Raw genomic sequence first — 27,145 nt, forward strand, 5'->3', positions numbered from 1 at the left:
CAGCACCAAGCAGCCAGATGGGTGCTGCAATTCTGAGTACTAGATGTCAAGAGAAAGGTATGTAAGAGTAGGAATTGGTCAGTGTGAGGACTGACTCTGTTAGAGACAAGCCAAAGTTTTTTTTTTTAAGTCCTATAAAGACCTGAGATACTTGCCAAAACAAGCAAAAGAAGCATCTTACAACTGCCAGTTGACAGGAAAAAGTGGGGTGCTGAGGATGGCCTTGGTGCAGCATGCCCAGCACAAAGAGGTCACAACATTCCTTGTTTTGCTTTTGCCAGTGGTCTTTATTATTGAAGTGTGGTGTTCCCCAGGCATGCCGCCTCTCTGGTCTGGGAGCCAGCACGTTCCTGAACATGAGGGCCAGCAAACACAAGTTTTCCTCTCAGTTTAGGCTGCGTGCAACTTCAGTAAGCCACAGCATTCCTGACCTCAGTTTCCCCATTTGTGATTTCAGCTGTCCAAGTGCCTGCCAGACAACAATACTGCTGTTTGTACGGGGCTTGGACAGGATGAAAAGAATTTCTTCAAGAAGTTTTGCTTAGGTTTCCAAAATGGCAGCTGCTGCCTAGCCAGTACTCCCAAATCAGAGCTCTTTGCAGATTTTCTTCTTCTTGACAACTAATCCCAGAGGACACTGTGCAGAGTTAGGAAAACTGCAATTCCCTCTCCCAGGTTCAAGTATTCCAGGGCTGGACACAGCCCTGATCCATTCTTTGGGGGCAAACCCTAAAAAGCTGGGAAAATCACAGCAGAGAGTTAATGCACTGCACTGGATCTGGCAGAGCAAATGCAAAATGACCAAAAATGACCAAAGCAATCTCCATCTTCACTATTCTGCACACCTGCACTGTGAGGCTGGGCATGCAAGGCTCTTGTCAGAAGACTGAATTTCAAATGAAGTCCTTAGCAAGCGACTGCCTTCTCCCACTCCCAGAAATCTGAACTAACTCAATAATATGGTCTAGAAATGTAGTGGTCAGAAAAAAACCCTCCCAGATATGAAAGGATGTTTTCCGATATACCAGCTCTACAAAGCAGGAACTGTCCCAAACACACTCTGGGAAGCAAAAGGCCGATATGCTGGTCACTTTGTAACACTTCAGCATCTTTTGCAACATCACTAGTGAGGACAAAGACCCTGCGATTTCCACCCATGGAAGAAGGTAGCAAGATGTCTGTGAATAGCCACGGTGAGGAAGGAAACAGTCCTGCCCGCACTGGTTTCACACGCAAGCTACTATGAATGATGGATGCCCCCTTCCTATTTTTGCAGAGCAAACGGTACCTAAATCAAGCTCTCTGCTCCAAAGCTAAAGCCTTCCCAGAGACTGGTGACAGCTACCTTTCATCTCTGTTGCCTTAACAAGGGCTACACCTAAGAGAAGTGATAATCTACCACTCCAGAAAAGAAAGCTCAAAAGGAGACCAGGCTCATATATACAACAGCCTTGCAGAAAAATCAAAAAGATGATGGCTCTCCCATTGTTGGAAAAGATGGGAATAAGCAGAAGATGTACTGACCACTTTTGCAGCTAAACTCATGGCTTGTTTCAGCTCCTCGTTTTCCCTTTGGAAGTCACTCCTTCAGGGAAAGAAGCCATGAAGCAAAAATCGGTTTACCTATTTCATTTACAGGCAGAAAAGGAAGAAAGAAGGAGAGAAAAGAAACTTTTCCTAAAAATAAAAAAAACAAACAAATATGGAGTGAGGAAAAGAACAAGCTGCTTGAATACTAGAGTGCCCAGAGTACTACAGGCAGTATCATTAACATTTAGGGCAGCAATCCTTGCCTATGGCTCACAAGCAACATGTTGTCTTAGAAGCTCCAGTGCTGTAATTTTTTGATTTCCTGTGGCCGCAAGTGAGTGAGGCCAACTGAGAAGAATACAGATGGCATCTGCCATCTTGTTCATCGCTGTCCCTCGTCAGCCGAGCCAAGCCAAGGCTCAGGACTGCATGAGCTACACTGACAGGCACTTGAATAGTAAATTAAATTTGTTGCTCCCAATTACATCAAAGAATGGTAAGAAAAATCTAAACCATATTTTCTCTCTGAAGTACTCCCATTAACCAGGCTGGGTCCTGCGCTAAACAAGACCCCGTGGTGAAAAACCATCCTGGCAACGTTTTGGGGGGACCACCATCCATGCAGTTAACAGGAGAGCAGCAAGGCAAACCAGTGCTGTCAGAGGGAGAAAGGAGTGCAAGGCCAGATGTGGCAGTGTTGTTGTATGAGTGACCCAAATGCAATTCCTGTAATAGCCTCTTCAGCGGCACGCCATCAAAGCCTTTTTGGAAAACACCAAGTATCTTGTCATTTCCCACTGTTGCTGAATTTGTTCAGAGAAAATGAAGACACACGGTCTTTCTTTTTATAACTGCTTTGTCACCTGCGTGTGCTGCTATTCTCACTGCATCAGCTGTTCATTCAGGGACCCAATTGCTATTTAGGGTCTTCTACAGGATTTAAGCATCAAAACACGTCCAGGGATTCAGCCCTACCTAACAATTATTTCAGCTTATGCAGCTGCTCCCAAAGGAAAAGCTTCCTGGTCTGCAATTTACAGTAGCACCTGTAAAGGGACAAGATCCAAATCACCTCACAGAACACCTTGGCGCTATTTTCTGTGTCTCCAAGGAGAGAGATCAAGTGAGCAACAACTTCTCAGCTCTCCCAGATCACCCCCTTTCCCTCCCAGCTGGCCCCAGGCATGTGCTGCAGGAAACTCGGGTGCATGCATTGCCAGCCACGCTCACCTGAATATTGCTGCAGCAGCCAGACCTTGAGCTCGATGAAACTGTGAGCGAAGTGGCAGCTGTCCTCGCGCAGGCAGCCGTAGCGCACCTCGTGCCGGCACACGTCAAACTGAAAGTGCTCCTGGAACTGGCGGATCTTGGAGTACTTCAGGGAGGTGGAACGCACGATGTGGACCAGACACCTGCAGCCAGGCCGGGGACATTTTAATCACCGGAGGACCAAATCTTCAGCCCTCCTCCTTACATCTTTGATTGATTTTCATACAATTGACTGGGAAGGCAGATGATCAGCTCTGAGAGAGGCAAACTCCCACTGGGAAAACCAACCACCCGTCCTCCCACTCTGGTAGGTGTTTGCAGTCTCTTCAGCCCATGGGTGATGCCCTGCTCAAGATCAGAGGTCAGACACATTTTAAAACATGCAGCAAATACAACAACTCCTCTGGCTCAGCAAGTCTCTAAGTCTCAGGCTGCCAAGAGCCAGGAGGGGTTGTATTACTGTGTACTTGACATGTTTCTTACACTTGTTTTCCTAAACATTCATTATCAGCCAGTCAGAGGCAGGATCCCGAGCTAAAGGATCTTTGGATTGACCTTTACATAAAGGCCAAACTCAAAGGCAAATTAAGTCAATGGAAAACTTAAGGTGATTCCAAAAGGGCTTTGCTTATGCCTGAAATCCCTCAGCACCAGAAGCAAACACGCAGAGAGAAGCATACAGCACTACTGATCATGTCTTTAAGCTACTCTGTGATTGGAACCCATGGGAGGGAGAGAGGAAAAGAGAGAGGGAGAGGGAGAAAGAGAGGGAGAAAGAGAGAGGGAAAGATAGAGACCAGGGGCTTGGAGTTAAACTGGCTGGACGTGTGAGAGACTGCTCCTATCAGCACAACCAACATTCACTCACTTGTTGTCATGGAAACTGTGTTTGGCAGAAAGGTTGGAGCAGACAGCTGGTGTGTCCTTGGTCCCTTTGCTGATAATACGGGGTTTGCTGTCAAAGCAAATCTGAGAAGAGAAGAATTAGCATGCTGGGAAAATCTTAGACAGAAGTGAACCAGAGCCATTTCGCTTGGAAGGAGAAGAAGAAGCTGAGCCAGCCTATTCTAATGTTCAAAGTTAGAACAAGCTTGGTGAAAACTTTGTGGTAGGGCTTTAAAATAAAGTAAGTGAACTTTTGGAAAGGCTTCAGGACAACATTTTTGGCTCATTCTCAACAGTATTTTCCACTGCGGTTGGAAAAATTTTGGTCAGAGCCACATATTCTTTCCCAGTTGGGCAACAGAGCAAGAACAAGGGGGAAACGATGGGGAAAAATAAAAAGAAAAGCCAGTTCACAGCTAAGAACATCTCTCTTCGCTTGTAACACTGCCAACCTGGGGAACTCTCTGCTGCAGTGCGTCAAGAGGGTAGGAGCTAATCCTTAAGTGGCTGAGTCAGTGGTTCAGCACGGGCAGCAGGCGGGAAGCTGCTTCCTTACGGGATTGTGATTTTTAAAGCAGCTGGAGCCAAATCACACTTCAAAACAACACCTCAAGGCAGAAGAAGAGGAGGGTGGTCCCCTGTGGCTGTGTGCACCTCATGCAGCTGGAGGAGCGAGGAGAACTACCTCGCCTTCCTCCTGCGTGGCTGCATCCATCGCTCGCTGTCCTTCTGGGCACAGGGCACTGGCTGGGGCACAACGTCCCAGCAGAGGCACGCGGAGGAGATGCTGAAGGCTCCCACTCCCCCTCCCAAGTCCTGTACCTCACAGAGGAAGGTGAAGATGCCCTGATGTTCCTTCAGGAGCTTGGCAATGGTGAGGCTGCTCTGCTTGATGCCACCTAACGGGTCAAAGAGGAGGTCGCGGTTGAGGGTCCCCTTCCTCTCCTCAGTCCACACGTCGATCTCTTCCTGGTGGTACGCGAAGGTGCAGTTATCCCCGTACTTACAGTCCTGCTTGTTAAGCATATCTACAAAGCAACAAACAGCACACACCACCACACAGGGAGGGCGGCCCAGTCAGAAACTAAGCTCTCTTTCGTCTCCTCCCACTGCCCACACCTCACAAGGAGCTGAAAGCAAGAAAACACAGAGTCAAAGAAAAAGAAGAGACATCTCCCCCCCCCAGGTTTGAGTACGCCAGGGCATTCAGCGAGGTTAATGCAAACCACTAAGTGGTGACAACCTGACGTAGATGCCATCTGTTGGGGAAACTGCTTCACTACGGAGGCCTGCTTTAATGCAGTGCTCACCCAGGGACAGGCTGCCACTTAACCACCCCCTTTTAAAGCCAATCCAGATTAAGTTCTCCTGGCAGCTCAGCACTAAGCTGGGACCGTTACCTTGGCTATTCCTCCCTCCCCACCTCAGCAGGAGCTTTGCAGTGACACTGCCTCAGGGACCTGTCTGGTCACGTTGCACGTACGAGCAAAGGAGCAGGCCTTGAGAGCTTTACCCCAGACAGAGCCACAGACCTGCTGCGTGGCTGCTGGGTGGAGCAGGGCTAACGCAGGCACGTGTACAGCAGGCAGATGCTCAGCAAAGCATTTATCAACTGCCTTGGCTATAATTGCACCAGGTGTCACAACCCACAGGCTGTTGTTGGGACAGGAAGACCCCAAAGACAGGAAGCAAGACCAACAGAAGACCTCTCCCAGCCGCCCCGGCACACAAATTACAACCCCTTCCCAGCCACCCGCAGCCTTATCCCCTCCAGATCACCTTTGCACAGGTAATACGATCCCACAAAGTTGGTTTTCGTTGGGCGAGGACGGATCCTCTTCCAGGTCTTGTCTTCCGAGTTCTTCAGCCTGCCCAGCAGGATGTCTCGCTTGCATTTGTGCTCCAAGCCTTCCCGATAGGTGTAATCACCAGCCTTGGGCCCTGCAGCAGGGAAGAACCCCATCAGCCAGGGGAGAGGCAAACCCTAGCGCGAGCCAACGCTCCAGGTGGCAGAACAAACGCATCACCTGTTTTGGGGTAGCAGACGTGACAGGCTTGTTTGAAGACATGAGTGGACGCCAGGGGGTTCTTCACCAGCAGGGCTGTGTTGGGCATTACTGGTTCTGGCTGGGACAGCAGGTGCTCGGTGACTTTGGGCACAGCTGGGTGACTCACTCCGCCGAGGCTGACCTGTGCAAAACCACACGGACATCACTTCTGAGCTCTGCAACCGCGCGGGGAAGAAAACTCCGCAACCCCACATCCCGCTCCAGTCTCCCCCCAAACTTCCTCATTTTCTCCCTCATGGAAGCATTCAAATCTGCAATGACATTGCCAAAAAAGCTGCATGCATTTTTTAAAAAAATAACCAAGTGTTGTATGTTCACTTCAAGGACAGGTCTCCTTCACTCGTGGTAAGGAGACGCCAATTTTCTATCACGAGACACAGAACAAAATGCCCCCCTCACTCCTTCCCGTTCCTTCCATCACAACCAACTCTCAAATCAACCCCACTGCTACCCGGGAGGACAAACAACCACTTATCAGTCTTCAGGCAGCAGATTAATCTGAGGATAGAGACTTTCTGCTGCAGTGACGTAACAGGGACAGCAGGACAACAGGAACTTGAGAAGAACAATTTGTGTTCCAGACTTGCTGGCCAGAGATAACCCTACCCCGTTCCCCCACCACTGGAGACACGGGACAGGAGCGGAACATTTTATCTGGAAAAGCCTCCTGAGAGGGGCAGGGAGGAGCAAAGAAGTTCACTAGTCTTAAGACAAACCTGGCTTACTCTGCCCCACCCTTCAGTGTTATGTGGCTGCTAGATACAGTGGCCACATTGGATAAAAATGATGGAACAAATGTCTTCCTGCTGACTCTGGGGAAACCTTTACCTGCCTCACCAAAAGGCTGGGGAGAGCGCTGACCGGGGCAGGTTAAGAAGAGGGGCCCAAATTACCTACAGCACCCAAGTCACCACTACCTTGGCTCCAGAGCACCTTGGGGCATCAGCATGGGGGAGCGGCTCACTCACCACGGGGGATGGTTTTTGGCTGCCAGGTGGGTGTCGCAGTTCCTGAGGGCTGGTTTCTTCTGGGCAAAAGAAAGGGGAAAAACACAAAACAAAACGATCATCTCACATTCAGAAGTGGTTCTGCTCACAAAAAGACAAATAAGTGCTTGTGAAATCCATTTGCTTTATTTATTTCATACCATTTTAGTACTTTTTACTTAAACCACCCATCTAAGTCTTGGGAAGACTCTAGGAAAGGCCTTCTTGTCCCCAAAACCACACTGAACCCATGTATGCCACTGAGTTCTGGCATTCCAAAGGTGGCAGCGCTGAGGCAGCCCAATGCTGAGGTGAATCTGAGTGCTGATGTGCTGACTGGTCAGCCTCTGTTCTTCTCAAAATATTTGTGCTGCCTACATACTGCAATCCAGGGGACAACCTGTCCCAGAAGAAGCCTGCCTTCACTCATGGGACAGGTGGGAACCAGCTTTTTGCACACCAACAGACCTCTTCAGACCTGAAGGAAACAGCCTTGGCAGACTTTCCCAGGTAAAACAGAATAAAACCCTGTCACCCCACACCTACCAATGGCAAAGGAATCCAAGGCATCCAGTGACCCTCTGCTTGTCCCGAAGGAGTCCAGGGCATCAAGCCGTGAATCTGTGTAGGGGAGCAGATCCAGGGAATCCAACGAATCCAAGGTGGAGCCACCACTTCCCCCCGGCGGGGGCTCGAAGGCGTCCAGCACGGAGGAGGAGGAGAGCTGCTTGGTGGGATCCATCACCAGGCCGAAGGAGGCAGGCGGCAGCGGGGTGGAGACGGGGATGCTGGCTGTCACGACCGGGGGCAGCAGCGGAGTTCCCCCCGGGAACACGGGGATCAGCTGGGGCATCTCCGTCGGCAGGTTGGTGGGAATGGTGCCCTGGACCAGAGACTTTGGGGAGTTGGGCAAGAGGAAGAGAAGCAGCACGTTAGAAACAAGGAGCAGGGAGCGAGTGAAGGCAAAGAGAGCCACAGGCTTCCAGCCAGGTGTGTGCTGAATTATCTGAGTGGAAGGGACACCCGGCAGCCCCATACACCGGCAGACTTCCCCCAGACCTTCCCACCCCATCTGTCTGCACCACACACAGCCCGGAATGAATGAGTTCTGCCAGAGGAAGAGCTAGGACGAAAGACTGACAGAAAGAGAGAGGCAGCACGCATACCCTTCAGCTCCAAAAACCGATTTGGAACAAGAAGCAGGGGACCCGTGCAGCTCTTACTAGAGGGTAGGGTGACCCCTCAGCGAGGGAGTCCAGGAGGGAGTCCAGTTCTTCCCCGATGATGTCCCCATCTGTGAAGTCCTCCACGCTCTCAGGCACTGGCAGGGGCACGCAGTCCGGAGACGGGAGCAAGCTGGCAGCAGGGAGCGAGGTAGGCAGGCCCTTTGCATCCGAGTCTGAGGGCAAAGGGGCCAGCCCCTCGCTCCCAGGGATGGAGGTGGCCACGGGAGCCGGGAGGCACTGCAGGTCCATAGAGCAGTCTGTGACGGGGGAGAAACAGAGCCAGTCACCCAAGAGAGCCTCTTGCAAGGGGCAAGCAGAGCACAGCCTGGAAGAAAACAGCACTGTACAGCTCCATCAAATCACAAACACCGAGTACATCGAGTTTCCAGAGGAGGGCTCTGGTCTGAAGAGTTCTTGCCCTTTGATATTTGTTCCCGATCTCCAGTGGCTCACTGATAGCTGAAGCATGCTCTAAAGGCCAGCGCACAGACCGACTGTCCGGATCTGGCAAGCAGGAACCAGAACAATACAAAGCCTGTGGCTGATCCCTTACTGAATTTGCTGCGGCCAGGACTGAGGGCCAGGGGCACGTAATCCCATTTCTATACAACCCACCACCTGGTGTTTTCTTTAATGTTTCTCATTAATGCACTTGGCAGAGATCGCTGCCTCCTCTGCTCCTTGGAGCTTCGATATCCCAGCTGAAAGCTTGCTTACTCGCACCCCCTCTCTAAGCCCTCAGGCATTCTGGATGGCAAAAGATAAAAACACATGGCCCTGCTGGGAAGAGTCAGAGATGAGGGGCTCGGACCAGGCTGTGCTAACAACGTGTCCCCAAAAAACCCCATCAGACTCACTCAGCTGTTTTTACCCAAGAAAATTTCCTGCTCGAGTGCTTCCTGATGTCTGCAGGTGGGAGGATGCTCCCCATGTTCCCCCTCAACACTTCAGCACCAAACATCCCCTTAGAAACTTCTGTGAGCAAGGGTTGGGGCATGAGAGGAGCAGGGATTTTTCCTAAGGTTTCCTTACCCTTCCGGTATGCTACAGAAAAGCTAAGATGTTCCCATCATGCAAAATAAACCTCTGTTAAGTGAAGTTAAGGTTACAAGCACAGATTCCTCACAAAAGAGCATTTTATTCTCAAAAAAAAAAAAATTAAAGGTTAAAAAAAAAGTTAGAAATTCAGGAAATGCAGCATTACATTTGCAGTTCTCAAACCAAGCACCCAAACTACCTTAATTCTGCCCCTGTGAAGATGTCCTGGAATGAAAGAAAAGAAATCAGAAAAAAAGGTGCTACTTTCTCCGTCCACACAGCAGTGGCTGCACTGTACCTGTGGCAGGCTAAGGCTGTAAGCAAGGCTCAGTTTGGAGGGAGAGGCAACAGCTTTTATTAGAAGGGCTGATAATGGAAAGAGACTAGACAAGCTTCTGAGATGCAAATCTTCACCCAAGGAGAGAAACTGCTTCTTGTCTGTACGAGCCCTGTGCACCCAGCCTCCACGAGACCTCAGCCGTCCCTTTCTACGTGGGGCTGTAACGCCACGTCGCTGCCCGGGGACTGTGTGGACGCCTTCCTCACAGCCAGCTCAGCAAACCAGCAATTCCTGCAACCCCCTGAGTCCCGAACAGAACAACAGCAGAGCTGACACACACGCACACAGGCCCCTTTATCTCCGGCCACCGCCCCCTGCAACCTTTCCTCCTGCATTTTTGTCGGGAGCAGGACGGCCGCCGAGGTCGCTGTGCAAAGCGCTGGAGGCCAAGCCATGGCAGAAGGCAAGGGAAAGAAGGGAAACAGCAAGGAACAGACACCGCTTCCCCTTCACAACCTTACACATCCTTCCAAAGCCGTCCCTCAGATCAGGCCCAGCCCTAACCCCATGTCCCCTTTGCACGGGCTTCTCTCAGCTCACCTCCCTCCGTCGCGGACCCTCCAGCCAGCCATTCAGCTTCCCCTCGGTGCTGGCCTCACCACTGGTAGCTCAGCCAGATTTCCCTCAGTACAAAGGGACTGCTTGTCCCTTCCCATTTTTTCAGATGTTTAAATCTGGAGTACTGTCAAGATCCCTCCGAGGGCCAACGAGGAGTTCAGGACACGCTGGAGGGGCCGGGGACACGTGCAGGGGGGAGCAGAAGGGTTCCCAACGATACGGCCTCGAGGGATCCAGAAGCACAAACCTCTGAGGAATGAGTGAGGCCTCCCGTTCCCAGTTGGACTGGGAAGCAGAGAAATGTCCTCAAATGCCCTAAGAGGCCCAAACCCATGAAAAGCTGAAGGCAGAGAAAGAGAAGGGATGCCCCACAGCTCAGTGCAAGAGAAGGGCGAGGAGAAGACAAGGGAACCATGAGATCCCGCTGCCTGCACACAGAAGAAACCCTGCTCCCCTCCCCCTGGCCCCCAAACCTTGCCCTCCTTCCAGCCACCCGCTCCCCTTCCCCTCTATCCTCTCTCCTCCCCTACCTCTACTTTCCCAATCCTGCTTTCCCCAGGATGCCCCCATCTGCTGAGCCTGACCATCAGCCACTGTGCTCAGTGAGGTGAATGCAGTGCCCTTAAAAGCCCCGCTTCTCGCTCCGAGTCCCCAAAAAACGGTTGTTCCCCCTGTGTGTTTGCTGGCCAAAGGCCATACTGAGCCCTGTCTGAGCCATGATCTGTGCGGGGCAGGGTTGAATTAATCAGATGACTTCAAGCAAAGCATGAAGGAAGCGGCTGCAGGAGTTTGCATCTCAAAACAAAACCAAAAACCACCACCAAAAGCCCACAACAACCTTACTGAAAAAGCTTTTAAGTTGAAATGCTCAAGGTAGCTGGCACCCAGAGCTCGCCTCACGGCGTGCCAGTCTCAGGGCAAGGGGTAACTTATCATTTCAGGGGCTTTGAAAAGGTCTAGCAGAAAATGTTCTCTCTGCCTGAACTGCAGCAAAGCTGGCGTGCTGCTCTGACAACAAATCCTGACTAGACAAAGAGCCTCCTGGATGCAGGCGCTCTTCGCGCTGCAGTCAGAGTCCGGTTCATCTCAGCGCAGCAAGATAAGAAGAAAAACTCTCTTTGTTTTGTGGAAGTGGGTCTCATGATTGCATGCAGCATGCGGTTATCCCACTGGCATTCAACGGAGAATGAACGTGTTTTCCAAAGCAGACACCAAATTATCATCACAGATCATGAAATTAGTGTCTTTCTATAAAAAGAGCAACGGCCAACTGCAAGCCATCACGCTCAGCACTGCAGCTACCTTTTGAAGGAGCAGAGACTGACACACTCAGAGGCACGACTTCAATGCTCCAGCACACGACGGAGGGCAAAGCACCCAGCTAGCCTTTCCACAGGGGCAGAGTTAAGGTCACTTGATTCCCAGCATGAGAAAAGCAACCCTGTGGCCCTCACTCTGCTCCTCCCAGGTGCCTAACACAGAGCGAGGCTCTCCTGGGGCCCTCCCAGCTCCTTTTGTTTTCAACTCCTCCATCTCAGCGGCCTGGAGGACCACACGTGCTCAAGGCACAGACAGTTGCCTACAACCTTAACTTCACTTTATCTAGGCTGTTTTGTCTGGGAGCTTACAGAAGAATTTCAGCAGCTTTGCCAAGCCCAACTTTAAGAAAGCACAACTGGAGGAGGTTGTGAGCCTCAGCAGATCCTTTTAATTCCCAGAGATGTCCCTCACTGGGCCCGGACAAAAAGCTTTTCTGTAGGAGGTACTAGCAGGTAAGCACCTGCTCTGCCTCATTTTCCCCTCAGCCAGTGCCTCAGCAGCTGACTGCAAATCTCAAGGTGCAAGGAGAAACCAGTTAAGGTAATAATCTCACACACTCCTGCTTCCCACCATCTTTTCCTTCTCCTTGTCATCAAAGTACACAGAAGAGCCACAAATGAAGATGATGAACCTCTCAGGCCCACCAGCCTGGTCAGATACCTTGCTGACAACACAAAAATCAGAGAAGAGAAATGTCTTTACCTGTGTCAATGTCATCAATCGAACCCAAACCATTGGAAGTGGTCTGCAAAGAGGGCATAGGAAAGAGGAGAGAAATTATCACCACAAATTCATCTCTAAAAAGATATTCACACTTCACAGATGAGACCCTTTACTACTCCTAAGTGTATGTGGCCCTTTCTTTTCCTTTATTGCCTCTTTCAGTGCCAGAGCAGTAAAACCACTGAACTTTAAGAGGCCATTCATCCAAAGAGCCTCTTCATTTTCACCTTCAGCACCGGACTAATCCTGTTTCTGCAGAGGGTACCAGCTCTGCATAACGCCCAACCATGTGAGCAAATCTGTACACAGACAGGGCTTTTTCCTGTGTGGATGAGAATGCTGTGTCCCACGTCTCAGGACGAACCAGTCGGTCAGCCCCGTGCAGCGCGAGATCTGATTAGCCCGATCTTACACAACATTCCTTTTCGGAGTTCACATATTTTGCAATCTAATAACCGCAAACTTTTACAGCAAACTCAAAACAGGAAAAGGTTTCCGCCAAGACAACTGCTGACTTGGAGCTTCAGACAAGGAATAAAAAAAGCCCATATTTTACAGAAACATAAACAGAGGCAAGTATGTGCGCTCTCAGCTTAAACTTATAAAGGTACTAGGAGAGCATTACATTGGAGATACTGCATCTACTGCAACAGTTTTTGCAACTTCTACTGTTTGCAGTACTATAATTTCTTGCAAAATGGAAGATTTTCAAATCAAGAACTAGATACAGCTATAAAAGACAGCTGACCTGCCCCCCTAGAAAGATGTGAAGGCAAGTCACTGAGCAGTGGCAGGTAAACTGATTCTTTCGTAACCCCTCTTGCCACATCAAATGTCAATTTTCATGGTTTTACGGTTTGCTTGCTTTAAGGAGTTGTGTGAAGTACCAAACAGCCTGTAAAAGCATCAGGGCTTTTTTTCTTTTTTCTTCCCCTTGGTAGCCAGTGGTGGCACGCAGAAATTGGCAATTTCAGATATTTTGCTTTATTATTTGTACAGAGCCCTGCCTGAGATGGACCTTCCAGTTCAAAGAACAACACAAAGAATACGTAAACCGTGTATGTACCTTGCTCAATTCTGGACAATGAAACTACGTTGCATGATTTAATTTCTAATGTTTTTTCAGCAGTTGCATTTTCCGATTTTCACTTACTGTTGTCCTAACCACGTAAAAACTTGAAAACTGAAACATCTTTAAAATGCACAGGAAAACAAACATTCACAGTAACCACAAAAAGCAATCACCTTCAGTGGTCTGTTGATAGCAAAAGTGCTTTCACCAGAAATATTTTCAAAGAAATGAATTTCCTTGACAATATTTCTTAAAAGGGGAACACGCTAATTAGAACATTTAAATCCTAGGAGACAGCTATAATTGTGCATGTAAATAAAGCTCATAAGCATTCCAGTTGCAATCCACGAACAGTAACAACCACAGGGTGCAAACTATACCTGATTTGACAAATTGATTGATGTGCCATTACTGAGTAGAGAGAACGTTTCCAATTCCTGCTGCAAGGAAGAGAGATGTCTTAGAACAAAGGCAACTCATGAATGCTTATAAAGAAGGTAGGTAAAGCTGGGTACAATACAGTTTTCCTTTCAGGCACTGTCCGTAAATAAAAGGTACCCCAAAAGGCATACCTCTGTGTACGAGGGTACAGTTTTCTGAACGCTGGCAGTGCCAGGTATTTATCATGGACACCTTACTGCAGAACACCCAACACCCAATGCACAATCAAGAAGTGAAAATGGTCCCTAAGTAACAAAAGTTTTTTCCTTTTCTTTAAAACATTACTGCTCTGGGAGGGCTTTACAACACTGGAATGAAAGCTGGAAGTCAACACAAGAGATAGCAAGGCATTACCAAAATATCAATCAACAAATTTCAAGTAATAAAATCATTTTGGATTTTCTGATCTTTGTTTTTCTAACTTTTCTACAAAAAAAAAAATAATATCAGAGTAAAACTTCCCTTCCTTTGAGACAGAACCGTCTCAGAGTGCTGAGAGTTGCTACAACATCAAGGGCTTTTGGGGGGGGCCTATCACACGTGAGGCTTGTTGCGGAGGGGAATATGATGCTAGAGGAACATTTTCCCAAAAAGCTCTCTGCAGACAGACTGGATGCCCGGGGATCACATCACCAAATACTGCAAAGGTGCTCCCCTGGTGGTGCTCCACACACTACTGTGCACGGGGCTGAGGCTGCAGCTGGGCAGAGCTGGCTCAGAGAGGCGCTGTCAGTCGTTCAGTGAACACGCAGTGAACACTGGCTGATGCTGCTTACTCCTGAAAACGCACCCCGGGATTTTACATGAGCGAGGCAGGTTTATCCACGAGGGCCAGCAGTGGCTTAACGCCCTCTAGCTCCATCCCGGAGTATAGATTTCCATACCAACAGAGCACGCCAGTTACTGCAGCACTTTCTTTTAGAGACAGGTTATGGATACAGCCACTGGGGTCAATTAACTGGACCCACGGCTTGCTTTTGGCTGCCTTCTTACCTAGCATCTGCCCAGCTCTGCACCTGCCATGTTCCCCTAAGAAGGAAAGGACTGTGAGGCAAAATCTCCTTTGGGATCAGGCCACATGTTCCCCTCCTCACGGAGGCACAAGCTCCCAAATACATCAGAAGCTTCTCCTGTGGCACCGGGTGGATTAGCTGGAGGCACGGGAAATATCCCAGCAGTAGACCCAGGGCAGCAGTGGGGTTAGAAATGGATTCAGGCGAAGGTGAGTCAGAGGGTTAAGGGCAAGCAGGGTAGCCAGCAGCCCGCTGGAGGGACTGCAGGGCAGTCTGTGTGTGCCTACAGCTGCAGAGCAGCACCTACCACTTCTGCAGAAGTAAACCTGAAAGAGTCGAAGGACGTTCTCTAGGAAAACAAAACGAAACAAAAAAGTCATACCTGAGGCCTTTTGTACGCTTTCCGAACCCTCAGTCCCAGCTTCTGGGCAAGCTCCTGTCCCAGCTGCGTGACACTCTCATCCTGGGGACAGAAGCATTGCAAGGACACTTTCAGTTCAGCGTCTTTGTGGCAGACAAAACAAACCAAACAGGAATGCAGCGCTTCACACAGGGCTGTGCCAAGAAGCCTCACTCGGAGACAGCAGGAGGTGGACAATTGCCAGAGCAGCCCTAGGAGAGAGCCCACGCGGACCAGAGTGTTCTTGCTCCTGCTGAGACACTGGGGTTGCACCAGGACCTCACCCCACGCTCTTTTGATGCTGCAGAAAATGGGAAGCAATTATCTGCTCGCAGGAAAGCACCCGCTCTCTGAAGGCAGGGTTCCTGACTGCCATCGACAATACGGCTGAGGGGGCTGCCACAGGTGGCAGGGGGCTGCTCCAGCTTCCGCAAGGTCCCCATGGCTGGGAAGAAGGAGCCTGCAGGCCTTCCTGCATGCACAGGCTGCGTGCCTTCCCTTTCTGCCAGCCACAGAGCTAACAAACAGTTCTGATACGCAGACAATATTTACTAGCCTGGTTGGTTTGTTTGTACAGCTGAAAGCAAGTCTCAGTTTCCAACTTAGTAGCTACCAGGCCCTTTCACCAACTCCACCTCTGGTTAAACAACCTCAGCTTAGCCAAGAGATCCTTCTGCTTCCCGCCCTGCATGCCATTAACCACCCCCCCTCTCTACTTACTATGTAATTCTGTTTTTTTCTTTTTCCAGCTTCCTTCTCTCTGAAGATTCATCCTTTCTCTTTCAGCCCCTCACTAGCCTCTGGGTCTTCTATCCCCCAGTCTCAGCAACTTTTCCCTTCAATTTGGAGTGCTACATTTTGATTATACTTGCTCCCCCACATCCTCAACATTGATCAGGTCTTTGAACTCAGTGAAGAAAAAATCTAGTCTGCCCATGTTCTCTTCTCTCTCCATCTTACATCTCTTCAGTATGTACCTTCCTCTCCTGAAACTGTTCCCATACACTCCAGAAACCTACTCCTGGTCAAATCTTATGGTTGCTTGTCCCTCCTCACTTTCTTCCAACTCTCCGATCTTTCTGACACCGCCATCGCTCTGTCTTTATTAACACAGGACCCCAACCACGTTTTCAGTTCTCTGTTTGCCTCTGGTTCTTCTGCCTTTCCAAGCACTCTCTCAGGTGTTTTCTGAAGTCTGCTTCGTGTGGAAAATTCACCAGGAAGACCTCCAGCATAATCACTTTTCATTGATCTGACGCTGATACCTACCAGGTTCACCCTACCCAACTCCACATTCCATCGTCACTCTGACGTGTTCTCTCTGATGCTTGGCTAAGATCAAGAATGTGTTTTTCTCTGGACTACCTCCACCTCCCAGCAGCATGTAGTTAATTGTGGTCCTTTTTGTCAAGAAAGCCTGAGGGCTTACTTTCTCTTTGTCATCTTCTAGATCTTTCTTTAGCCTTCTCAGCCAAATACCACCATCAGGCGCTTCCTACCTCCCTCCTAAACAAGGGGATGCTCAACAAGGGCATGCAAAATGCTCTCCTCCAACATCCTAAAAAAATAAAACATAAATAAAAACATGCTGCTGCCTCCCTTTGTGCCACACAAAAAGCAGACCACAGAGGAGTATCAGCCTCACCACGCTGGGAACCTCTGCAAACTATCAGTGCTGAATATCTGCACCCGGTTAACTCTGCTAGACAATGAGTCAACTGCGTGGCAGTGCCTTCATCACTGCAAGCTTTAATACTTCCTCTGCTTTGACCACAACAAAGTTCCCAACTGTTACAGCAACGCAAGCTGGAAGCACCTGGTTGCTCCAGAGGCCTAGCAACTGGTGTAATGGCAGGAGAACGGAGATGATGGATAGCATGACTTGCCTTTGATGCAGAGAAGGTGTGTGATTTCTGTCAAACAGGCAATAAGGCAATGGGGTACTTTAATTTACAAGACTGAACTGTTTAGAGCCAGGAATGCAGATGTCTTGATATAGAATTCATAAGGTTGAGTTATCCTGACCCAGAAAAGTTTGATAAAATGTTTGTAGACCACCATGACCGTAGTGTTTTAACCATACACTGAAGTGGCTCAATTGCATTGTGAGATATAGCCACATGGAGCTTTACATGAACAGATCTATGAGATGCCTTTGTTTATAAAACTATTTAAGAACTAACATAATACCTCCAGTGGTTTTGGTCACCTTGTTCTGCCAAGTCAAGGAAACCATGAATACAAAAGGAGCAACTAACTGCTAACGTGGCTTTGCTTTCAAAGATTGCTTCTGTAATTCTAATAAAAAGGAAAAATTAACTTCTGCTGAAACAATTGCATTTTTCTTGTAATAGCATTACTATGATGGATCAGAATCAAATTTAGCAAAGACAACCAGTACCCAGTAGTATCTAATCACAGTCTATTTATCTGTTCAATTATCTGGCCTAAAAGAAGGCTCAATAAAACCATTATTAGGAAAATATCTAGGGCCTAATACATGGAGATAGTCCCCTCTGAAGGCAAAAAAAAATTACACACCTGTGAACATACCAATAATAATCTAGGACTCCTTCACATGTCTCTCAAGAAATAATGAAAAAAAAAACACCTTTGTCAGCTTGCCTTAGCAATTATTAACTAAAACGTCAGACATTTTTATTCCAAACAGGAAAAGAATACATGTTTTCCTTACAGGGCTCCAGTTCCTATTTGTGCCATTCTCATAGTATTCTCATCAGGCATATAAAACCAGCTGTTTAAAACAACCTTATGGCCCTAGATCCTATTCTGCTAGGGCAAGTTCTTGCTCCTCACAGATAGGCCAGCTAACCTGCTGGAACTGACCAGTGTCTCTGGCTGGCATTGTGTAGATGGTGACTTGGATTGAAGAAATTTATGAATTCAGACATCCTCTCCAAGTGAGAGAGAGGGAGAGAAGCTTCCTGGGCATAAGCACATCACCAGGAATAGACAACTTTCCCCTTCCTCTATCCTCAGGTGTCACACTAAACGCTATGTGATGGAAGAGCAAGGTGGTGAGCCACAGAAATTGAGAAGAGGTATGAGACAAAAACTTACATGGGGGAGAGACAGCAAGCACCGGCTATTACACTCATATGCTTCTTTGTGTCTTCCAAGTTCATTTAGAGAGCGGGCTTTCCGGAAGAGCGCTCGGATGTTCTCCTTGTCGAGACCTAAAGCCTTCTCGCTGTCTTCCAGTGCCTTCTCATACTTCCCCTGCATGGAAGAAACCACCTCGAGTCAGCACAGCAAACTAACCCCTCTCTGTCTGAATCCAAGTGTTGTATCTCTCAGCAGAAATATAAAAGCACGTAAAAGGCAGTTGGAAATACGGACATTACATCACATGCAAACAGAAAAACTTCAGTAATAGAAGGTTTTGTTAAGTCTTCAAACCAAAAAGCACTTCAAAGTTTGTGAATGCTAGAATTTAGGCTGCTTGAGCAACCTTATCTTACTTCCCCCTCTACCTGGGCATGTTACATTTGACAGTCTTTAATTACTTGACTGCCTGCTAACTTTGAGTCCCATGAAAAAATCTCATTATGAACAGGATGGACCTGCTTTGGGGTTGTGCCATAAAGGAAAGCTGTTGCATTCCTGAGGAAGATGGAAGAACACAGCCTTTTAGAGCCTGAGTATTTCAGAATCATTTTCCGTATGTGTACTGAAAGCTCTGCCACGACCCAAAGCCTTCTTTCTCACCGTGTTCCAGTACCTCATAGATTTGAAGAGGCAAACTTCCAGAACAACACTCGAAGACTCAGTACGGGAAGGCACTGGCTCTTTACAATCTGATCTCCAGACTGTGAAGAACTCCAGAACTCCTCACCAACACAGACCTGAACTGCTTTCTCAGTACCTTAAGCCTGACCAACAAAAGCAGGCCCCCTCTCCTTCACAGCCTTCCTCTGGTCTTGCAGTGTACAATGAGGAGGTATCAAAGTTCTCAACGTGTCACCATCTCCTCCAGTGCTGGGGTTGAATCCCCTCCTGACACCTTTTCCAATCGCATGGCACCCAAAGCACTCCAGATGTCCACCCTGGCTCTTGGGGGTGACCCGGGAAGGCGCTCACCATGGCGAAGTAGCAGGCAGCTCGGTTGACATGCAGCTTGCACAGGAGTTCCTTTGGGATGGTCACCTCGTCAGAGGCTGCGTAATCCGCCACATTCAGCCCTTCCACATACTGCACCAGTGAAAGCTTGAAATCTTTCTCTCGAAACAAATCATTGCCCTCTGCAAACAGGTTTCTCACCAACTTCTGCAAAAAGGCCTGGGTAGTAGGGAGAGAACAAACAGACTGAAACGGATACCCAGAGACAGGCGCAGTTTCCCAATTTCCCATTTCCTTCCGTATGTTTTAGCAACCTTCCTGCCCACTAAGACTTTCCTGCCTCCCTACTCTCCTCTAATAAACATCAGTCTTTTGGTAGATATGAATAATTCAGTCAAATGTCCTTCTTTCTTGAACACTCAAGCACCTTCCTCTTTCCCTGAAAGTTGTCCTTGTCAGAATCCTTAAAACTTTAAGTTTTATACAGACCACCCCATGCTCTCCACTTCTGGTATGTAAACTAATAGCTGTGCAATAGAACAAATTTTATTAACCAAAGGCTTGCTAACATCAGGAAACAAACTTTTAATTACCTCATAATCTTCTTGGCTTAAGGGTAATGTGGACCTGAAAAAAAAAAAGAGGAAAAAAGCTTATGACACAGGCATCCATGCAAACACTTTTGTTTGGTGAAGAAATTGTCCTTCCAGTCCTGTTTTGATGATCTCAGTGAGTCACCAAACATTTTATCACTTCAAAGGCAGCTGGGGTGAAGAGAACACAATTATGGAGCATTATGTTCAGTGATGGCCACTGTGGTACCAAGAGAGGGTCAGGTATCAGAAGATTTGAGACTAGGGAATCTTATTCTCAGCTTTCTGTGCATATATGATCCTTGGTAATGTTGCCTTCAGCCACCTATAAAAAACATCTTTAAGAAAGTCCCATGAAAGATTGTCATGGAGAATATGAGAATATTTTAAGAGAGGCAACAGACTCCAAGAACTCCTCAAATCCTCTGTGTGATTACAGAAAAGCCACACAGTGGTAAATGCAATCACTTTGCTCTGTGTTACCTCAGCCACACGCCTTTAGGCTTACACCACAAACAGAAGGAAAGGAGAAAATGGTCCAAGTGCAGGAGGTCAGTGACTTCTGGCTGTCTTGGCCAAGACTGCCAGGCTGTGCCACAAAACTGGCAGTGCTTGTGCAGACAACACCCATCCCACAACAGCACTGAGACCTAGGCAAAAGGTTCCATTCCTCAAGTCAGACCCCCTAGGTCATCCAGGTTTGGTCTACACATAATTTTTTCTCTTCAAATGGGTAACATTAAGCTCTATAGAAATCCTTAGCAACTTTTATGTCCCTCCTGACCTTTGAAATACAGCGCTGTATACATGACCTTACTGGTCAGAGACTAAACATTTTTAGATTTCATCAGTACCAAAAGGAAATGCTATGGCATTCTAAGAAACATTCATGCTGCATATAAAATTGGACTACTCCTCTTTCAAATCAAAATAAGCCAATAAGCAACACTTGCCCTGGTTCAAAGTTCAAGATGCATTCCAGAGGCACAGTCAACATCCCGTATTTCTAAACGGCTTTATTTCTGGGAACCTTATGCACTTACATAAATGGTATCAGAATAAACCTCACAACTGCCTGTCTGAGACTGTGTTATCAGCCAGGTTTAGTCTCTGACTGGGGTAAAAATAGGATTGTCATGCCACAGGACGTAAGTATGTAACACGGGAAACTGCAGGACTCAAAGCAAATCGTAAGAAAACAAAACGAAACAAAAACCTGATTACTGTCTCACTGCTTCCCTACTCACTATGCAACTTGGACCTTAGTGCTTTTGCTAGCTCAGCCACTGTAGGGACAGCAGTCCTGTACTTCATCAGGAAGTATTTGGTCTCATACTTACCACGCAAGTAATCCCCAAGCTCTAGAAGGCCACAGATATTCAGAGAAGAGTGACAGGAGGCAACAACTACACTGGCAACTGTAAAAGACCCAGGCCATCTCTTCCTGCTACCGGCAGCACGTGGGGCACCTGGCAATTCCTTTGCTCTGCTTTCCCTACCTACCAAGTGGGAACGCTATGTTCCTCCCTGCGAAAGGTGAACAGGAAGAACTCGGTTCCTACAGCCCGCGATCTAACGACAGCCAACTCCAAAGCCACAGAAACAATGAAGCTGTGCACTTACTGAATGAACTGAAGTCCTTTCTCTATTTCTTGTTTTCTCTTCTGTCTCTCCATTATAGTTGCTGCAGAGGAAGAAGGAAAAAACAACAAAATGAGTCATTACAGGTCTCACTGGCAATTAAGCAGCACGGTATTTTGTGTGTGCCTGAATTCACCACTAACAAAATGTTCCAGACCAGATGCCCAGAACACCGAAGTCCACGATTTATCCACACAGCAGACAAAGGACAGCCAGCAGCTCACTTCCCTGTATCTGCTTTTTCTCACATGCCATTGCCAGGATACACAGGCAAAGAGGAATCGCTTCAATTTGAGCTCTAAACTTCAGACTCCCGGTAAATAAAGCAATGGGAACCAACTGTAATCATGCCTGCCTTCTAGGAAAGGAGGAAAAAAACCAATCAGCTTTTTCCCTGCACCGGCAGTGGTATCAGGAATTTGTGCAGGGGCCCTCCCACGATAAACAATTTTGACTGCTAGACCAGACTTAAGCTGGTTTACATCATGGAATACAAAACAAGTAATTTCTGTAAGGTGTCTGGAAACACAGAGCAAAGAGGGACGCTAGGAAGGTGACGGAATTGCTTGCTGTGGTACATGCAAAAGGACAAGAACGGATCTCAGCAACAGAAATTTCATGCTGAAAATCAGCTGGCAAGAGCAGCAGAGACTTGGGAAAGTTCCTTGGGATTGAAGCTTCCCTCTCCCCAGATGCTCCAGGTCAGAGTGCAGACAAGCAAGGAGTATGTTGGAACCATTTTGGAGTAATGTCCCTTTTCTCAGTTCAAATGGGTTTGAAGCACATCATTAGATACCGAAGTTTCATCCCCTGCAGTCTGAGGGCAAATATGGGAATAGCTCCTGCCTGACCTTGCCCCCAGGTCTGCCACACAAGAGAATAAAAAGGGGGAGAAGAGATGGCACATTTTGTGGCCAAAAAAAAAGAGTTGCTGATGACCACAAATTTCCCTGCCTTGACATCAACCAGCTGTGATTACAAATGATGTTCAGCATTTGAGGGACAAAGCCAGCAAGCATGGAAACACTGAGCTGAGATGGAGCTGAAGACAACATGCTCTCAGCCTGGGATTGCCTCTGAAGAGATCAGGAGAAAAACAGAAGTCATTTCTCAACACTGCAACAGCTTGAAGAGCATTATCACCTGGCTTCCTTTTATCTTAAGGCCATCCTTACCATTCTAAGGTATCTTATGGTACCTAGGGCACATCCAGTCCAGAACAGCTTGAAGGAACCTTTAAGGTACATGAAAATCAATCCTGACAACTCAGCAAGCCCTTATTGATTGTGCTGTGCACTATGCAAAATGTAAAACTGGTAGCTGCCCTTCACCAAGCAGGGCAGCTGGGGGAGAAAAATAAAGATAGGGTGAGATAAAGACCGGGAAGAAAAGGTAGCAGCAGTAAGCAAGGGCTTGAAAGAGATACAGTGCAGTTTGCAAGTCATCAGACATTAAATTTGAAAGCAATCTGGTCCAAACAGCAGGTAGGAGATTTTAAGCAGCTGCATGTGGAACAGGATGAGCAGCACAGCAAGGAGAGGAAAGCCAGAATGCCAGCAGACAAGGTGAGTGATAATCAGCGTCTCTGGAAAGGTTTTTAACAGAAGCGATGGAGAAGAGCAGGTAGACTTCAGCACAACACCACCAGAAGGCCTGCAATGATTTATAAATAACCTGGATAATGAGCAATCAGTTAGAATAACAAGGAGACTGTGAGGTTAATATTATCGCTGAAGCTACAAGCAGACAGGCTTGAGGGGCAGAAAAAGACACAGTCACTTCATTTCACATTTCTTCTCACATGAAACTCTGAAAAGACAGAAGTAAGAGAGAAAAGACGAAGAGAAGCAGAAGGAGCTATTTGCACACAAACAGCAGCGAAGGCCGAGGAAGAGGACAGAGCAACCCCAGAGGAACATAGGAGAGAACTGTGAGGGACATCAGAGACGCAGATGGGGAAAAGGCCACCACGGGAAATGACAAGAGAGAAATTTGGAGCCGGAAGGGGAAGAGTAAAAGAGCCAAGGGACCCTTAAAAAAGCTCATGAGGGAAAGTACAGGAAGGAAGGGAGAATTTCTAGCTGCCCATGCTCTGAGCTTTAAATGCCCCGTTTGGCCTCACCCAGCCATGCGCACGCTCTGCCTGCTCTGTGCAGATGCGGTGGGGCTGTGCCCTGGTTAGCGAGGTCACTGCTGGTGGCTGCCATCACTTCGTGCTCCTAGCCTGTCCTCCCTGGGGGAGCAGCCTTGCTCTCGCCGGTCCCTGACAGGAGCCAGGCTGGAGGGAACAAAAGGAACAGAAGCGAAGTGGTGCCCCACGGGTCTGATGGAAAGGGAGATTATTGGCGACTGCGGAGAGAGCCGCTGAACACTGGCTGTTCCTCACAAAGTCAGTGGCTGCACTCCAGAAACGCTGTGGCACACCTTCACCATTGTGTTTATCCACACAACGGATGCATCACCTTGAAAAACTTCTGATATGCACAGCCTGCTTCAACCACTGCTACCGAGCTCAGCTCTTTTCTTAAAATACTACTGCAAGGAGCGAGGAAGAGAAGACCCGTACGTGTTCTCATGGCTACTCTGATCCCACTGCTAAACACCCTCCACAACAGGATGTGGGCACGTGTTATAACCCAAGCTGTTTGCTGCTGCTTGCCCGCAGGGAATGGCATTCAAATTATTACTGACCAAAAGCTGGAGTGGAGCCAAAGGACTACAGGGAAGGGCTCCAAAACATCTCCTTCCCACAGTTATCCAACTCCTCTTGCATCCTGCAGCTTCCCTTCTGTTTTGTCTCTCCTCACCACCACTGCCACCACATCCAACGTGCCCATCTCCATCCTCGCTTCATTTAGATGGCTTGATCATCTTCAAATCCCACAATACCCAGCTGCAGTTTTGATCCTTGCTACAAAACCCTTGTAAAAAAAAAAACTCTGGGCTTTGCATGCTGTTTCCTCTCTGCAGCCCCAGCCTCATCTTCCACAGCAAGTGCTCCCCAACACAAGACCCCACACTGCTTCCTTTAGACACAAACCGCAGGCCTGACCTCCCCTCCACACTGCTGCACCCTGGGGCTGCCCCACATTCCCCTCTCCTTCCAAGTGGGTGACCAGCCTCCTCTGCTAGCTCTCCACCCCACCTTCACACTTCTGTCACGACTTTACACATAAGACTCATCTTCTCGTGGCAACACCCTCAAAATGCACACCACATGTTGCTGCCCTAACAGCCTATTTTATACTTCTTGGAAACAACCCCCCTTCCCGTTCGATCCGGCTTCACACCAGCACCTTCTTCCATGTGTTCTCCTCCTCTGTTATGCCTGCCCCACTGCCCCTGGAGGCTACCACTCAGATTCCTCGTGCCCCTTTTGCTCTTCACACCTCCCCTGCCGCTTTCCAGGCAAACTCGGTCACTTCTGTCTCCCCTTGTCACTCCAGGCTCTTCATCGTGTTTCATTCTAGCTTTGGACCAAGCCACACACCCGTTACACCCGCAAACCCAACACGCAGTCAGCCACCAACACGTGCAACATTTTGGTTCTGCTGCAACCACATCGTGGTTGATGCATAACTAATTTTAAGCACAGAGCTTGCTTAGCTTTTTTTTTTCTCGGTCTTGTAAATATTTTTAGAAACACAGTGGAAAACATTTCATCAAGCAATGTGCCTAAATGTCTTTGTTTCCCCCTAAATCTGTCTGTCCAGACTTGTCTGCTCAAATCGCTAGCAGGATTCGAATCCAGGATATTTATATCCCCACCACAAAGCTCTTATCGTTTCAGTCCAGAGATGTTTATCCTCTCTGGTCCAGCATCTAGAGAGGACTTTATTCATGTTTTGTCAATGAGTTACAAACTATTTGCCAGACAGAAATAAAATATTGCAGATCGGCAAAACGGTTTTCTTGCCTTCAAAAGGAAGCATGAGCCAGTAAACAGGGTGACTCAATCACAAACCGGGTAGATTCACTCTACCAGACAACACAAGATGAACAGGAATACTTTAATTTACCTTATCAGGGACCCTGCCAGAGCTGAATGTGGGCAAAGTTTTTCATAATGCATTTCTGGGATGGCAATGAGTTCACACTTGTCTGACTTCCAGGCTTCGACCATAACATTTCAGCCAGAAACAAGCACACTGAGATGCAACTGACAGGTTGTAAAGCCGAGACAGGAGCTCAGCCCCAGGCTCTGTGCTCTCTCCTCCCTGCAAAAGGCTCCACAATTTGCTAACCTGCAAACAGGGAGCCTTTGGCTGCAGACTGGCCACCTCAGTGGTGCAGCAAAACAGGTCAAGCCCTGCAGACCACCGCAAACAAGGTCTCCTGCCCACTCCTGGGGCCAATCCCTGGGTTTGAACGCTTCTTACAGACACCAACTTTTGGAGTCCCCAGACCCACCAGGTCTAACAACCCCATCCCCTCATCCCCTGGTCCCAGTGAATGTGGGACAAGTCTGCGATGACACCCCAGCCCCAAAAGAAAATAACAGCAGCCATCCAACATATCCCTTGGAGGGCAGGCAAAGCCTCAGGAGATCATTCTGGCCCTCCTCATCCCCTTTTCGTCTTCCTCCAGCCTCACACTAACACCCCATTTACTGCAGGTCACCTTCCTCCTGCCCCCAGCTGGGACAGCAGGGTGACATTGCCATCCCTTGCCCACTTGCTCCGGGGTCTCCTGCCCACCCAGCTCGCCCTCCCCTGCCTCATTTTAAAAATTCAGTGCGGGAGCTGGCTCACACACGGGCAAAGCGACAGCCCCCCCCATCCCCAGCACTAGGCCGCCGATCCCCGGCCTCGCCTAGCGGCCACCGCGGGCGGAAGCGCCACCTTGGCCGGCCGGGGCGGAGAGGGGCCGGCGGTGCCTCCCGTGCCCCGCTCGGCTCTGCCGGGCCCCGGCACCCCGGCATGATGTCCCCCCCACCCCAGGTCCTGCCGAGAGGGGTCTCCCCCGGCAGGAACTGGCTAGGTTTCCAGGAAAACGGCAAACAAACCCAAACATACTCTTCATCCTTCCCCACCCCCCATCCGCTTAAATAAAAATCACGGATCGCCGGGAGTCTGGGAGGCGACTCTATGAAGAGAAAAAAATATATATAAAAAATAAAAATAAAAAAGATAACCTTCCCTGTTACCCGGAAACTGTCTAAAGCATCAATATTTTTAAAAAATAAAAATACAAAAACACAACCTTCTGATTTGATAAACTTTACAAGCCCCTAAGGAAGGTACATCTGAAAAGCTATTCCAGCTGGGCTCCTCTGCTCCTTCGCGGGGTTTATACCAAACAAGAAGGGGAAGCTGCAGCCAAAATACAGACCCGAACACGGCTCTCAAAGCTACAAACCACAAACACAACTAATCCTAAGTTTTTCATATAAACGCAGGGGCTTTTTCCCTAGCTATTCAATTTTAGACTACTACCACATTTTTTCCAGGGGGTGGGATTAGGATCTCTGACAATTATTTTTTTTTTACAAGCCCCACATTTTTGGCAGAAGGGGGGGTTAGCTTCGAAATCTCGCCAATATTATTTTTCTCCACTTTTTTTTTTTTTTTTAATTGCAATTACACAACGTTTCATCTATGCAGTTCGTATTTGAAACCTTCACTTTTTAATGAACCAACATCGAGATTTTCTTGTTTCTCAAGTCCACCCCTTTCTACATACATAAACACACACACATATACATTAGGATTAAGGAAAAAATATCCCCCCAAAATAATAATAATAAAGGACTCACCTCTTCTTGGGTTCTCCCCCCCACGCTATGTATAACTTTCCTTGATAAATGGTATTATATTACTAGAGGTATTATTAATGTATTATTACTATAAGTAATAATAATAGTAAGTGCTATTTAATTATAGAAGGGAGCATTCTGCTTCTGGATCGGCTGCCCCTGCAGCTCCCTCCATGTGCCTCCTGAGCTCTTTACTTTCATTTCCA

General features: G+C 48.2%; 1 protein-coding gene across 6 annotated transcripts in view; it reads right to left on the reverse strand.

The window, feature by feature from the left end:
* Positions 1–27,145, reverse strand: part of ZC3H7B (zinc finger CCCH-type containing 7B) — a 42,597-nt gene extending 15,452 nt beyond the window's left edge. Inside the window, exons 1-16 of one of the 6 annotated variants that reach the window (XM_084298043.1) lie at positions 26,940–27,145; positions 21,167–21,227; positions 19,544–19,577; positions 18,972–19,169; positions 17,952–18,110; positions 14,853–14,933; positions 13,397–13,453; positions 11,924–11,966; positions 7,963–8,222; positions 7,286–7,634; positions 6,671–6,780; positions 5,712–5,874; positions 5,464–5,625; positions 4,507–4,712; positions 3,668–3,768; positions 2,761–2,942 (exon numbers count right to left, since the gene is read on the reverse strand). In XM_084298043.1, coding sequence (XP_084154169.1) covers positions 2,761–2,942; positions 3,668–3,768; positions 4,507–4,712; positions 5,464–5,625; positions 5,712–5,874; positions 6,671–6,780; positions 7,286–7,634; positions 7,963–8,222; positions 11,924–11,966; positions 13,397–13,453; positions 14,853–14,933; positions 17,952–18,110; positions 18,972–19,169; positions 19,544–19,577; positions 21,167–21,219 — 2,158 coding nt within the window. In that variant the 5' untranslated portion in view covers positions 21,220–21,227; positions 26,940–27,145. Of the gene's footprint in view, positions 1–2,760; positions 2,943–3,667; positions 3,769–4,506; positions 4,713–5,463; positions 5,626–5,711; positions 5,875–6,670; positions 6,781–7,285; positions 7,635–7,962; positions 8,223–11,923; positions 11,967–13,396; positions 13,457–14,852; positions 14,934–17,951; positions 18,111–18,971; positions 19,170–19,543; positions 19,578–21,166; positions 21,228–26,939 lie in introns of all 6 variants that reach the window. The other 5 variants (XM_084298046.1, XM_084298044.1, XM_084298045.1 and 2 more) reach the window with 5 other exon arrangements.

Source organism: Netta rufina, assembly GCF_964035555.1.
Source record: "Netta rufina genome assembly, chromosome: 1".
In the NCBI taxonomy this organism is placed as follows: domain Eukaryota; kingdom Metazoa; phylum Chordata; class Aves; order Anseriformes; family Anatidae; genus Netta; species Netta rufina.